Source organism: Branchiostoma floridae, chromosome 15 (genome assembly GCF_000003815.2).
Source record: "Branchiostoma floridae strain S238N-H82 chromosome 15, Bfl_VNyyK, whole genome shotgun sequence".
Taxonomy (NCBI): Eukaryota; Metazoa; Chordata; class Leptocardii; order Amphioxiformes; family Branchiostomatidae; genus Branchiostoma; species Branchiostoma floridae.
This window is the reverse complement of record NC_049993.1, coordinates 12,899,146-12,913,372: the sequence shown is the minus strand read 5'-3', so window position 1 is coordinate 12,913,372 and position 14,227 is coordinate 12,899,146. Positions and strand designations below refer to the sequence as shown.

Sequence of the window (14,227 nt, the reverse complement as noted above, 5' to 3'; positions counted from 1 at the left end):
TAAGATATCCATACGTAAAATAGATGCTTGTGTTAGTATTGAGAACTGTGAGATCGCCAGTTTGGACAACAACAGTTGTAGATGCAATAAAATTGACTGCTAGTTCAAATATTGAGGATTAGTTTGTGATATATTGTGCTTGGAATAAACAAATTGAATGCAATGTTTGCATTTTTAAATACCCCCTATTTCTTGCAATTTTGTACTTATGGTCCGCCGTACTAGCTGTCTTTGAGTGTTATGGCTTAGTGGCTGCTCCCCCTCCCCCCAGAAAAGAGAACATAGCTTTAGTTACCTTTCGGAACCAGCTTAAAGAAAAGTGTTTGCTGTAGTACTAAAACCTGCTTGACTTCTACCTGGTCAAATTTTCAGCAACCTCTTTACATGCGCAGCCAGTTAGGAACAGGAGACGCTATTTGATAATCCGTCACTTGACCCAAATGTGCTACAGGAGAAAAACAGTTTACAGTCACAATGGCAGCTGGTTAACCTCAGTCAGCAGTATAACGAGGCGGTAATATCAGAAAATCCCTCCAACCGCGAGGGATAAGCTCTTCTTTTGTGCTATTTTGGGGATAAGTAGCTTCGTTGATCTAGCTGTTTCAAAGTATTACTTTGTTGATCTTTCTTAGTCCTCACCATAACAACATTGGCGTCGGTCTAAAAAAGAAGCCATTTCCAACGAAAGGCGAAAATATTGGTATTTCTGACAAGATTAAATCTTCCAATGAAATATTTACAGGTAACAATTTTCTTTATACAACGAGACTTAACACACAATGAGTGGAAGTGTTTTTCTTTCCTCACAGACGAACGCCTTTTGAATGGCCACAGAAAGACTACACCACGTGCGACGTAGCGTTCTTAAGAAAGACAAGTTAAACCACAAACACGTGCATTCATGGCGGGCGGGGGGAGTTATCAGGTTACCGTACCGGAGTAAAACTGTTTTCTTGCCTGACCCAACGGCTGTAGCCCTGCTCAACTTGTTACAGAACTATTGAAGAGATCTTTAAGGAGAGTGTGTGGTTCTTAGGATGGCTTCATACGATGCAGAGCTTGATGTAAGTATTATACAAAGTCTACATTACCTTAGACACGTGTAACCTTCTTACACAGGAGTGCAGCCTTTTATGTTATAAAGGGGGTCATTTGGTCTTCTATAAGGCGGATACGGACAGTATTTTTTGACACAGATGCATTGCCAATGCGGCAGATTTTGTAGTGTTTGCATTGTATAATTGAATGGCACCATTTCTGGCCAACGCTCTTTAGTCTATTTGAATCCTGAATGACGTTACTGTTCTTCGTGTCAGTCACATCTTTAGAACATAATGTTTACGTAATTCAATTTTAACATAGAAGCTAGTGTTGATATGTGTTACGCCCCATGGAGTTGTTTAGAGCAGTGTGTCGTCTGTTTATAAGTTTTAATTGGAACAGAACCACTGTTGAAGGGTTGGGTGTCAACTATCAGTACAGCTGAAGTATTCTTCTAAAAAAAGACAACGCAAGCACAAATATAGTCGATCTTTCCTTAACGTATCGACTACCTATCGTTCTGGGTTCAAATCCGTTGAAGTGCCACCGGTCTTGTGCCCTTGGGAAAGGCACTTTACACGACTTTCCTCACTTTACCCAGGTGTAAATGAGTACCTAGCTTCGGTTAAGGACGTCCCTCGGATAGGACATTAAATGGAGGTTTAGCTATAGTGTTTGTGGAGAACGACACCTCGAGCACGTTAAAGAACCCACCGCATAAATCGGAAAAAGTAGGGATCTTTCCCGGTGTGAGTGGATCAAATAAATCCGTCAGCATATGCAGCTTGTATTGTTCAGTACAAACATAGTGTGTTATGCCTTAAGGTGGTTTACCGGGTATGCAAAACAAACGAAAAACCCTGCCACCAATTTTTTACCCCGCATGGTCCAGACCTCCGCCGACCGCTCGTGCCCTGTCCGCGGCTGCCCGGGGTTCGACAGCTCGGTGAAGCTGGAGTGTCGCGTGTGCGGCCGGTGCTGTCACACGTCCTGTCTCACCAGGAAGAACAAGGGGGACCAGCACGCCATGGCAGCCATGGAGAACGCCAACACCGACAAGGGCTGGAGCTGCTTCGACTGTGTGAGTTTTACGAAGTTGAAGGTCGTTTATTTGGCTCCTTGAAATGGTTACAAATCAGATTTTTGTGTAGGCGATATCTCATTGCACTTGGGGCACCTCTGCGGCACTGCGGGGTTCGTTCACTGCCGCACTGCTATGTTATTTTCGCCTATTTGTTATAATTCCAATATTAAATAAAGTATGACTTAGAGGACGAAAAACACACAAAATGTAAGAAAATTCGAAATTCGTTGAGTAATCGAAATTCGTTGATTAATCTTCCAAACCCACAGTGCCGCACCGGTGCCGCAACACATTTGATAATGTATACCAGTACGCAAACACTCGTGTATCATACAGTTACTCTAGTAGTCAATATCAGCGTGTTGTGATGTAGCCAAGTATTAGATCTACATTTAAGTAAAGGGGCTCGGATAGGCCCAACTGCTCTTTTGTCAATCCTCAAAACCTGGAAAAAAAACAGGGTTTAGTATCTATATAAATAAGCGTGATTGACTAAATTTAAGTATTTTTTTTACGAAATTGTAATACAGCTGGAAGAAATCGTAACCCGACCACATGTTTTCATAACGATACAGTTTTGCCTGCCCTCTCACCTCGCTTGACGTATAAAAAACAAAGTCAGTTGTCTTTATCCACTCGAAATGGTATCTGATCAAGTATTACGTATACATAGGGTATAACGTTTCTGGCATGCCATGGAATAGTCGTGTAGGTTTCTCATTTATTTGTACAGGAAAGAAAGCCTTAAGTTTTTCTGTCGTCGGAGCTATTAAATGGGTGATTGAAGACACAAAGAAAGTAAGAGCAACAAAGTTATTCAAAAGCAAAGAAGCTTCGGTGACCGTCTGTCACCTTCTTCAGGGCAAATGTGTCTTGTTGTAATAGGCACTACAGCAAGGGGGCGCTGCTGCAGCTGCATTCAGAGGAAAGTGAAGAACAACAAAATTTTCTTAATCACAAGCAAAGACGTTTCGGTGACCGTCTTTCGCCTTCTTCGGGGCAAATGTGACTTGTTGTAATTGGCACTGCAGCTAGGTGTCGCTGCTACATTGTGAAGAACGCGGCCCCAAATGGCACATCTAAACCCTTCATGGATGATGTTCATGGAATTTTGTGGATTATTTTACCCACACACCTAGCTGCAGTGCGAAGTAGAATCGGTCATTACTAATTTAAGTAAAGTGAGAGAAGATTACTAAAACATTGAATTTTATCATTCACTTGTTTGTCAACCTGATAGAATATAATTCAAGTGTTAAAGAAAATATTTATAGGCTTGTTGTCCATACACATTATGCTTGTCTATCTTCTGAACCATAGGAAAACCTCGGTTTACTACTGGAGGAAGAGGACACCCAGCTTATGATGGACAACTTTGACCAGCACGATCCCGACCAAAGTAAGGGTGTTAACATTCAGTGATAGGCTAGGGGGCGCTAGGTATGACCCTGGCACACTACTCAGTATTCATTCGATGAATATACAGGAGAAGTCAGTGAATTGCACAACGGACTCCTGCACACATCTTGTGAGTGCACGCAATCCAAAACCGGTGTGGTCCAGTTGGATAACTTCGCAGTATTGCACCACCTGGATAATTGCACGAAGTACGCTAGCAAAATGGGGTGTACAATTAGAAGGTTTCCACTGTATTATATCGTGATAAAAGTCCCCGTAGGTCGCGTTTTGATTACAAGCTAAGGTAAGAAGTTACGAAATACAATACTAAACTTTACGGACGAGGCCACTGTGTGTAAATAAATGTCGATATTTACGTTTCAGACACACAGGTCAGTGTGGATGAGTTTGTAGCCTTCCAGCAGAACTTGTGCCGTCAGATGAAAGGCAGAGAACTGAGCGAGGAAGAGGAACAAGGAGCAAGAGACGCGGTACGAAAGCCGAATTGTTGTTTCTTGTTTTCTGTGCAGTTGACATAATGCTCCTTTTGTTTACGAAAATAATTGGTTGTAGAATATAGGATATATACTTTAAAAACAACGATATATTTGAAGCAATTACATAAACGCTGGTCAAGCAAAATTCTGTTGTCTGCCATACAAAGAGTCTTGTACTGTTGTCGTTGTGGGCCTTCGTATGATTGATGCACACTGTTTTGATATTTTCTGTCGCAGTTTGACAACATCGACATAAACAAGGACGGGTCTATCGGCTGGTGGGAGTTTGTGACAGCAGAGAGCGTGCGCTTCTTACAAAAGAAGCCAAAAGTAAGTTTATGGTTATGGCTATTCCATAAGGAACATGCTCAATGAAAAAAAGAATGTCCAGCATTTCGAATTCCAATCTCATTGAAGATTTCTTGGGTTAGCATACTAAGCTTTATTCATGGTCGTTGAAACATCATGTTCAACTTTAGCTCCTCACTGTGTCTCCATTCAATTCTCCATTCATTCAAATACTTAATTCATAGAACCTACATATAGTCTGCTCTACATTTAGAAGAGCATTCCACTCCAGAAGCGGGTACTAAAGTCATAATTCCTCAGAGAATAAATAGTTATGATTGAATCAAGTACGAAATGTACTTATAATCTTCCTCCTCATTCCCTATTGATATGTCGTTAATACTCCGAACGATAGAGTATTCGTGGAGCTTTGAAACTAGCATGGCCCATGTGTATAGTGTAGTATGCACTTAGATATTGTTGAAGGTATATTTGCTTACAAATGCGCCCCACTCGCCATTTGTACAGTACTTACTAAATGGTCTCTGTCGAAATGCTAGAGAGAGAAGCCTTTGCTTTCTTCTGTACGTCAAATAACCCTTCTATGTCCAAGGAAATGACGATAGCTGTCACCTTCCTTAGCTCCCACGCAAGTGTGGCCAGATGGGTCAGCATCGAGATTGCCAGGATCCATTCTAAGGTCACAGGCACTACTCGCATGTCTGGAGTGTCCGCTAACAAACTGTAGGTTACTAAAAACGGCACCAAAGTTCCCGTCACGAGAACCGATAGAAACAACCTCAGACCGAATGTACCCATGGTTGTGCCAGTATGTCGTAGTTTGTACGTGAGGAGAGTCTGTAGCCACCCGTATGTCGTACCAAGGAGAAAAGTCATCGCTGCTCCTAAGTCGTGAACCTCAGGTATGTTGTTGATCTGAAAAGCGCCGGCAATACTAAGTCCCAGGTCTGCTAACAGCCCCACTACCAGGGTAACCTTGTTCAGCCTGGTCGGTCCGCCATATTGTGCGACGTAGCGATAGTGTAGAATCTGTGTTGTAGCGATGCCGACAGCGCCGATGTTATTTGTCATGGTGAAGATTCCTTGCTCAGGAGGGTACTGCCCAGTCTCACTGATGAACACGGGACTTGTGTTATGTCCCAGGCCTATGGTTAGACCCAGACACACAAACAGCACAGCTATCACACCGAACACAAAGAACAGGGGGAACAGACAATATCTGTTGTACTCCATTGTTGATATTACAGGTGAGTTAAAGCACGTACTGCATAAGATTGGAGTCTTGAATGACTGCGATGTTCAAAAACTGAAATGCGACAGTCTTTTTGGTCAGCAACGCAGTAAATGGGGGATCATGAGATCTTGTACGTTTAAGAATCACATGATATGACGCACCCAAATGCAGGTTTTATATGCAGCTACCTCTTTCCCACGATTTGTTGCATTAAGCACACTACTGTGTATAAAGTTACACGTCCGGCAAATTGTTGACGCTTGACGCCTTTCGTTGTCTTTACCAGAGCAAATTTGCAAAGCGCTACTTAATTTTCCCCATTCCGCGTTGATACAGTTGATACTCTGAAACATGCAGTATTTCATGGAGCTTTGGCACTAGCTATCGGTGTCACACGCACTTAGATAACGTATATTCTCGTTACAACTATGTCGGTTTTGTTTTGATTGTGTCTGTCAGATTCTAGCTGTCTCTGGGTGTCGGTTTGTGTATTCGGATAGTTGAAGACAATATAATCGTTGAACCTCGGGGTGAATTATGATAATATTTGGTATGTGGGTAACTGTTGGGAAGACAGTGGTCAACATTGATTTTGGGCCCCTGGTGTGTGACGTTGGCACTGCTGCAGAACTTCTTGAGGTCTTGATTCTTTAATATGACATATGGCTTTTGTTGATGAAAAAGGTGATATAGCTATAGGTTTAGGACCCCTTAGCCGCTTGCTCTGGAACTGCAGAGACTGTATTCTTTCAATGAGATCACCTGGACAAAGGAAAGACGGATTTCCATGGTACAATGTATTCAGTATGCAGATAACATTACCTCATTGCTCGGTTGCACATAGCGGAAGTACCATGTCTAAAGACCAACAGCCGAACAAGTTTGGCAGCAGGTCTGGAGCAGTCTGACCAGTTTTAGACACACTAAACTCCATAAAACACACCCTAACTACGACTGACTTGCTCACTTACTCCCAACCACCAGCCAATCACCAGGAATTTACAAACGTTCTCAACATTTCATGTAGGTATGAGGTCAACGAACTCTTGTGATGACAGTTTTGTGTTACTTGTGCACCATGCAGGAGTACCTGGTCAAACAGCTGAACCCAAGAGAAATCAAACGCATCCGGGACATTTTCAAGGAACAAGACTTTAACGGTCAGGGAATGCTACTACAAGCTAACTACCAGGAAGTCATCAAGCAGTGGATGGTTGGTCTTGGGTAAGTTTGTTACAGGGCAATTGAAACTACAAAAAAAGTGCTATGGGGTCAATAGCACAATAGCACTTTTACAATGGCACTATCTGTGTTCTAAATACTCAATGACAGCATTATTTTGACATTTGTAGAGGGGTCTAGACGCAATAGCACCTGACAAATTCCTGTTTACCTCTATAAGCCTTTAACCAAGTTTCTGTCTGTTTGTCAAGATTCTTCTCTCACTCGTTGCGATAGAAGGACGCCACAAACACTCAGCAGGATAAAATAGAACTGCAACTAACTCCGTGTGTCATGTTGATGCTGCAATCTCATTGCCAATATTACCGTGATGCCGTTAATCTTAAATCCGCTTGGTGGCGCCCTTGACACATAGCGAAAAATTGGCGTCGATTGCCTGTTGCCTGCTATTGTTGGGCGGAGATAAGTAGGGAAATTGTGCACGAAAGGTAACGTTGAAGAAATTATATAGCCTTTATGGCTTCTAATTTTCCTAATTACCATGATGGCTAAATTCGTTTCAATGCATGGCGTCATGTCAATTCCATAAATCTTGTGATATGTTATGAGCGTTCAGTGATCTCGGGTTTGTGTTGAAGCGCTTGCGTATTGCCCAGTTTGCCAGTTTGTACAGCTTTACATTATCTTATATTATATTATATTCGAGAGAACTATACGGTAACACAGACAGTTGATTTTGATATTCTGTGCAATTGTTAGACATTTAGCGGATGCCTTTGACGAAATGCAAGCCAAAAACCCTGAATGATAAGTCCACGCTCTCTGATCAACACGTCAGCACCAAGGACAGGGCCATAGTCGCCAATGTATTTCTGGTACATGGTGTTCTGTTCAAGGAGGGTCATTCCATTACACGCTGGCAAAGGGGTGGACAATAAAATGTTTCTTACCCACTATACTGCCATATTTACACCGGCTAACCATACATACCCTTCTTTTTCGCAACTACTTATTCATTAATCAATTACTGTTCACTTTCTTTGCAGTATGAAGTGTAGTATGTTGCTTTCAGAAACAGTGTTTTGTTTCCGTTCACCTAGAGAAATTTATGATTCTTACCTTCCAATAAGTGTCAGATAAACCCTCTCTAACTCGATGCCTCTCTGTTGTAGACTGGAACCCAAGGATGGGGACTACACCAAGTACCTACTGGTGGAGTCTGTGTGAGTATACTATTAAAAATAACGTCATTTCCAAACCAGGACCCGGTCGGACTGTTTGCGGAAACGAAAAATAGAAATGTATACGGAAGAATAAACACAAATAACACACACGACTATTTTCTTAACGTCTTGCGTAGTTTGGTGTCTATTATATGATACCTTTCGTTCCCGAAAGCTGCCCGGTCGGGCCCCGGTTTGGAAACGTGATGTAGGCTTAAGATGTAGCCCTTAGCAACGATAGTATAGGAAGAAAACCTAAAACTGATCATGTATTACAATTCTTTCAACAACTACAGTGCTAAGATATAACCATAGCTATACATAATGTCATTGTAACATATTTATAACTGCACCTTCTTCAAACTGAATAATTATTATAAAGAGATAAAAATGTATGTTTTTCTTTGCAGGATTGTTCAGTGGGACACCTTCCTCCGGGAACACGCTATCTCCATTCTGTCAGCGCGTCCCAACATCTCCGGCAAGAAACACTTTCTACCAGTCGCAAACAGAAGCTAAAATTTACAACAGAACCCGATATAAAACATCATCAAGCTCTGACACGGTAGAAATATAAAGACAGAATAACCACTGACAAATGCAAGCACTGTGAGGATCTCTTATATCTGTATAGCTTATGATAAATACAGAAAATGGTTTCGTACAAAAGGGGATTGACACAACTTCCCTGGCAGTATGATTTTACATGGTATGATTCAATCTTTTTAACAAAATATATTAATGGTGGTACATTTGGTTCCAGTAAGTAAACGTAATGGCACTGATGTGTAAGAATTAATAAGTTTTTACAAATATCTTTGTTGTTAACATAAATCAAAGTTGAATGTAGAGGATGCAAGTGTAGTGCATTTCCAATCATTACGTTTGGAAGATTTCAAATCTTTTTATGTCATTTGATGTCCAATTTCTTATGAATTATAAACTTCACTGATGGTTATGTTTGAATTTTGATGGCTATTTTTGTAGATATACAAATAATGACACTACAAATGTACAATTCATACCGGATGTTGGTGATAAAAAATAAACTTATAATTGGTAATTTACGTTTTGTCTTAAGAACAGAAATTATTATGGATACTCCTGTCTTCCTGTTGTACAACATTTGATTAATCCAATGGGATAATCATCTTAGATGTACTCTTTTTGATGATTGTTTATGGTGCTCATATCTTTCTTTTGTATACCGTGTTTTATGGTCGGTTTTCATTTTCTTCACAATATCTACAGTGATGCACATGTCCACACAATGCGAGAACTCACTCTTGGACAAAATATCTTTGCAGTACAAAGTATGATTTCCTTAGTCTTGACAGTACTACTTGTTTCTAACAAGAATTACTTTGCTTCCAAAAATAGTATTTCGTGTACATGACGGTTAGAAATGCAGGTGCAAATTTGAAGGGACGTATGTGCATTTGGTTACAATGACGCATACGTTTTCGTACAAAACACCGACTAGTTTCGTGTTGGTCAACATTGAAAATGCCAAGCTGTTTGGCCAGGCGTTCCTTTGTTTGTTTGGCTACTTTTTCGTGCATGACCAGTAGAAAAGGTAAGCGTAGGCCATAGCATCACATAACCTTGAGTGTAGAAATTCGAAACCCTGTCATGTACATATGAAAAGGCCTCATATACATACCCTTAAGTAAGGGGGGTGCTGGTTGGTTGTTTGAAGTCAAGTGGGTATACATAGCAAACGAACCAAGTCCTTTCGTGCCAGATGCCTCGATTGGTTGAACCGAAATATTGGTGAGATCACGGATATAAGACTTTGCGTTTGGACAGATCATTGTCACGCGAACACAAACTCGTCTTGGGGCGTCGCAGACTTCTGAGTCCGGTGGAACAAAGTGAGTTTGTTTTCACTAATTTCAGTCTTGTCATTCTTGTCCTATCCGATATCAATTCGGTTCATTTTCAATAATACCTTTTGCAAGTGATCGTAACATTTGTGGCAAGTATGTTAAACGATTATGCATGTGAGTCAGAGAAAATAAAGTTTCCTCACAGTGTGAAAATAAACCAGTAGAAGAATATTTGGATGGGTTCGTTGTATCTGACATGTTGTACCATTATTAGCATTGAGAAAAACTACCTGGTGACTGTGCTTTGTTTCAAAGACAACAAAACAAATACCGTACCAGTCAGGTGCGTTGAATGGTGTTGGATTTCCAATATTAGAGTATGTGAAATACAATTATGCGGAAAGACCGAGCAACTACAAATTTGACAACATTAACAATAACAACCACATTCCGGACAGCAAAAAGTTTTAAAAAACTGTTATCTAAAACATCTGGTTATTGTAATTTGAGATGAAACCTTGTTGTACCATTAGTCATTACAATTTGGCTTAGCACTATAACGTTATGTATTCCGCCAAAACGCAGATACTCCAGCAACTGGGTATGATCCGGTGTCTTCCGTCAGTGACACTGGGGAAATCTTGTTGGAGAGAGCTTTCATATCCTAGCTGTGAATTGATACTAGTATGCAAAGAGGTCTTCTAGTTGGAGAGTTGGTTGAGTAAATGCTTTTGGGCGTATCTTGTTTCCTGAATGTCTAATCTTCATCGACGTAACGTTATGTATTATATGGCTAGCAAGTAAAAAAGCACTGGCTTCACCATAGTCCTTCTGCTTGATTGTTTTACCTTTTACCTTGTCTATTTGCTCGCTTTACGCAACAGGGCGTCACGCTGTAAGAGGTCATACGTGACAGGAATGTCAAGAATGGCGGGGAATCTGCCTCACGGGCTGGACTTGGCCAACTGGATGGGAGATCTACCGCCCAATCTGCGTGCCGCACCGCTCAAGAACCTCGCCATTCCCGGTAGGTAGATCTAGTACCCTGGGTGTCAGACTTTTTCCAGTACGATATCCAGACGTACTACTGTATATAGCTCCCGAGTCCTATTTGCGGAGAGGACAGAAGTGACTATAGGGACCTACAGTAATATCCAAGCAGATCTTGCTGTGGCAAATGGGAAGGAGTTAAGCCGACAGAAGAGTTATTGGCCACAGCGAAGCTCCTTTGCCGGCTAAACTCCTTCCCATTTGGGACATCATATACACCTAACGGTGGGTCATTGACCATTAACTACTGCCGCTAAATGGGGGATTGCACTCACTCAGTGCTCGTGTCTTGTTGGACTCGGTCCCTGCTAGACACGTCACAGGGACAATAACAAGAAGTTCGACGAAATGAATAATTAATAGCCCCAAGTACATAGCTTTCCCAAGGCGCCGATTGCATGTGTTTTATCCATGGGTACTTAGAGATTATTGAAGATGAACATAATCAAGAAAAGCCATTAAGAAGTTATGATGTATATAAACTCTAAATATTTCAATGAGGTATGAGATTCTGTAGTTTGTTGTCAGTTAATACACTCTCAGTAGATTGTAATGAGTGAGTTGAAATATAATCGCAAAAGTCAGAGGCAGGAAGTGACAGGTCCAAGTGGGTAAAACTAATCATAAATGATAATTGACATAGAGTCCATAGAAGATGCTATTAATTCATTGTGTTTATGGTCTGTCTATTCGTGTTAGTTATATATTTTTTCCATCTGTTAGTTTCATTTAGCGTTGTCATCATGTAGAAGGTGTGATTAGGTTTGGTCAAGGTTGGTTCTTAAATTCTAGTAATTGATAGGGTGGACAGGAAAATAAAGATGTATAATACCTTGTATGAACAGCTGGGATTATGAAAACTTGTTGATACTGAGTTGCGTTTGCTTCATGTTACAGGCACTCATGATTCCGGGAGTTTCTACCAGGACAAGTCGTCTGGACTCTCGCCTGTTGGGCAAACTCTGTTGGAAATCATCAACGAGGAAACGATAAAGATCCTGGGGCTGACTGTGAATGACGTGGTGAACAACTGGTCCGTTACCCAACATGACATCGGCTTCAGCGGGCAGCTCAACGTTGGTGTGCGGTACTTCGATCTCCGTGTCGCCTGGAGAGAGAGTGACAACTCCCTCTACTTTGTACACGGACTGTATGGCAGCAAAGTGGAGACTGCGATGCAGGAGATTGCCGACTGGCTCAACAACCATCCGAAAGAGGTCGTACTGTTGGATTTCAATCATTTCTACAACATGAATGATTCCCATCACAGGCAGTTGAGTGTCATCCTGGAAGAAAAGTTCGGTTCAAAGCTGTGTCCTAAAACCATAGTGTCGCAGGCTGCTGACACAACCCTGATCAAGCTGTGGGAGAGTCGGCATCAGGTGATGGTGTTCTACAACAACAATGGGATTGCCGACCATCACAACTACTTGTGGAGTGACTGGGAGTACGTTCACTCTCACAGTCCGACCACGTACGAGAGCGCAAAACTGATTGCGTGGCTCGAAAATGAAGGAGTTTGCGATGAATCCAAGTTCCACGTGTCTCAGGCCATCCTCACGCCTGACGCGACAACCATTGTTGGGAATCTGGGCCACAGTCTGAAGAGCGTGCTGGCGACTCCTGCCATGCCGGAGATCCTGAAGTGGCTGAACGGAAAAAGATCATCAGGATCCGGCAGCAATGGTATGAACATCGTCATCGCCGACTTTGTGGACCTTGAGTTCCTACTAGCTGTTATCAAACTAAACTACACTTAGCTAATCTTCAGCACTGACATGAAACTGTACAGTACTGATTTGAAACTAACAGTCACATTGTAGTAATATCATGATCTATCATATTTGACTCCTATAGCACAACGAGAGAGATTTGTTGTTATGTTGACGTTTCTTCGCCTTCTCCAGCCATTTCGTCGAATGGACTCAACGTAAAATCACTGTGACAAACAGACGTTTGTATCTCCTCATGCTGATCACACATGAACTAAGAACGACCCTCGGTTACGTTTCTGAGAAGTCTACAAAAGCTGAAGTCTTATACTTTGCTGACGAAATGCTCCTGAGGGAAGATATAAGAGAGGGATTATTCGGCTAGTAACATGATTAATTGACCTGTCATTGTCATATACGGAGAGTCAGCTGAGAGATGAAAAATTAAAAGAAGACAGATTATAGATAAGCAGATCAGCTAAGAGACAGAGATAGATATGCCACAGATGTGACAGTGTAGGATTAAGATCTGATCATCGTTCCTCCTCCACCACGACAGTTCTTATACGTTTGTCGTCATATTCTGCCGAACTACCTTAATTCTACTTCTCTACAAATACAGGCATTAACAGCTGTTTTATTGAGTTTATGGTTTATTCAGGCCCAAAGTCGTATATTGGGCCCATGCAATAGATTATCATTTGACAGGGAAACCATAGATAGAGATGTTGCTTATTAGTTAACTTGAACCCTAAGTTACAATCGCAGTCTTAAGCCATGGCCCTACCAGGTGCCGTGACAGGCGGTATTTGAAAGAGTAGCTATCGGTTGCACCTAAACAGAGCGCCTATACTCAAGAATAACTCCAAATGGTTGTATCCGATTGGACTGTGGTTTTCACCCGTCGATTCCTCACTACGGGACCTTTCTAATGATACCAAGTTGGCCGGGCCGGAACTTGAACTCTAAGCTACAATCGCACTGTGTCTAGTCAAACTGATATATGATGAATGATATGTGTTTTTGCTGTAGTTATCATGTAGTTTTGAATTATAATGTTTAACTTAATTCTAAGTAGTTAGTTTAGTGCATGTGCATAGTACACAACGGTTAGGCCCTTGACCTATACATGTACGAGGGGTGATCAATAAGTTCTCGGCCTAACTCAGAAATAATAAGCACAACTCAAATTTTGAGGCACAACTTTATAGTATGAAGCCTTTTATCAATATCCTCCAAATTACAAATCATTGGAGTCATTACTTTCCAGGCATTCGTTTTATGCAAATTAGAAGGTAAGTGGCGAGAAAAAAGTGGTGTGAATTGTGATCAGACATGTGTGGGTCGAGTTCCCGATGCCGTAAATTAACAAAAGACATTGTCAAAATGTTTGATAATGATTCTCCTCCTATTTCAAGCAAAAAATTTGGGTGTCTGCCTTCCAGCAGCGCAAGATGACCCGCCACATCAGGTCAGGTCAATTGTCCACGTTTTTGTCCTTCTCACTCACCTAACATTATTGGGTGTCGCCTGCAAAGTAATGATCACAATAATTTGAATTTTGGTACAGATTTATATAAGACGTTATACTTGACATCTATGCTTCGAAATCTGAGATGTGCTTATTATTTCTCCGCAAAACCGAGGACTTATTGATAATCCCACGTA

The 14,227-nt window shown here is 41.4% G+C and overlaps 3 protein-coding genes across 3 annotated transcripts; 2 read left to right on the top strand and 1 right to left on the bottom strand.

The window, feature by feature from the left end:
* Nucleotides 1–16: 16 nt before the first annotated feature.
* Nucleotides 17–9,219, top strand: LOC118432647 (PHD finger protein 24-like). The gene is made up of 8 exons (XM_035844283.1): nucleotides 17–1,064; nucleotides 1,934–2,122; nucleotides 3,446–3,524; nucleotides 3,908–4,014; nucleotides 4,258–4,350; nucleotides 6,648–6,787; nucleotides 7,918–7,968; nucleotides 8,379–9,219. Exons 1-8 carry the CDS (start codon nucleotides 1,038–1,040, stop codon nucleotides 8,485–8,487), a joined length of 795 nt encoding a protein of 264 aa, XP_035700176.1. The 5' UTR covers nucleotides 17–1,037; the 3' UTR covers nucleotides 8,488–9,219.
* On the bottom strand, nucleotides 4,507–5,813 carry LOC118432649 (DNA damage-regulated autophagy modulator protein 1-like). Its single transcript, XM_035844284.1, has one exon. It carries the CDS (start codon nucleotides 5,560–5,562, stop codon nucleotides 4,843–4,845), a length of 720 nt encoding a protein of 239 aa, XP_035700177.1. The 5' UTR covers nucleotides 5,563–5,813; the 3' UTR covers nucleotides 4,507–4,842.
* Nucleotides 9,220–10,293: 1,074 nt separating the features above from the next.
* LOC118431493 (PI-PLC X domain-containing protein 3-like) lies at nucleotides 10,294–12,607 on the top strand. Its single transcript, XM_035842735.1, has 2 exons — nucleotides 10,294–10,824; nucleotides 11,745–12,607. The coding sequence occupies exons 1-2, from the start codon at nucleotides 10,716–10,718 to the stop codon at nucleotides 12,605–12,607; spliced, it is 972 nt and encodes a 323-aa protein (XP_035698628.1). The 5' UTR covers nucleotides 10,294–10,715.
* The last annotated feature ends 1,620 nt before the right edge of the window (nucleotides 12,608–14,227 follow it).

Bases quoted from the DNA above. Each gene is read 5' to 3' on its own strand.
- LOC118432649 (XM_035844284.1), bottom strand. From the start codon at position 5,562: ATGGAGTACAACAGATATTGTCTGTTCCCCCTGTTCTTTGTGTTCGGT.
- LOC118431493 (XM_035842735.1), top strand. From the start codon at position 10,716: ATGTCAAGAATGGCGGGGAATCTGCCTCACGGGCTGGACTTGGCCAAC. The intron at 10,825-11,744 runs GTAGGTAGATCT...TTCATGTTACAG, and splicing joins CAAGAACCTCGCCATTCCCG to GCACTCATGATTCCGGGAGT.
- LOC118432647 (XM_035844283.1), top strand. From the start codon at position 1,038: ATGGCTTCATACGATGCAGAGCTTGAT. The intron at 3,525-3,907 runs GTAAGGGTGTTA...TTTACGTTTCAG, and splicing joins CCAGCACGATCCCGACCAAA to ACACACAGGTCAGTGTGGAT. The intron at 6,788-7,917 runs GTAAGTTTGTTA...TCTCTGTTGTAG, and splicing joins CAGTGGATGGTTGGTCTTGG to ACTGGAACCCAAGGATGGGG.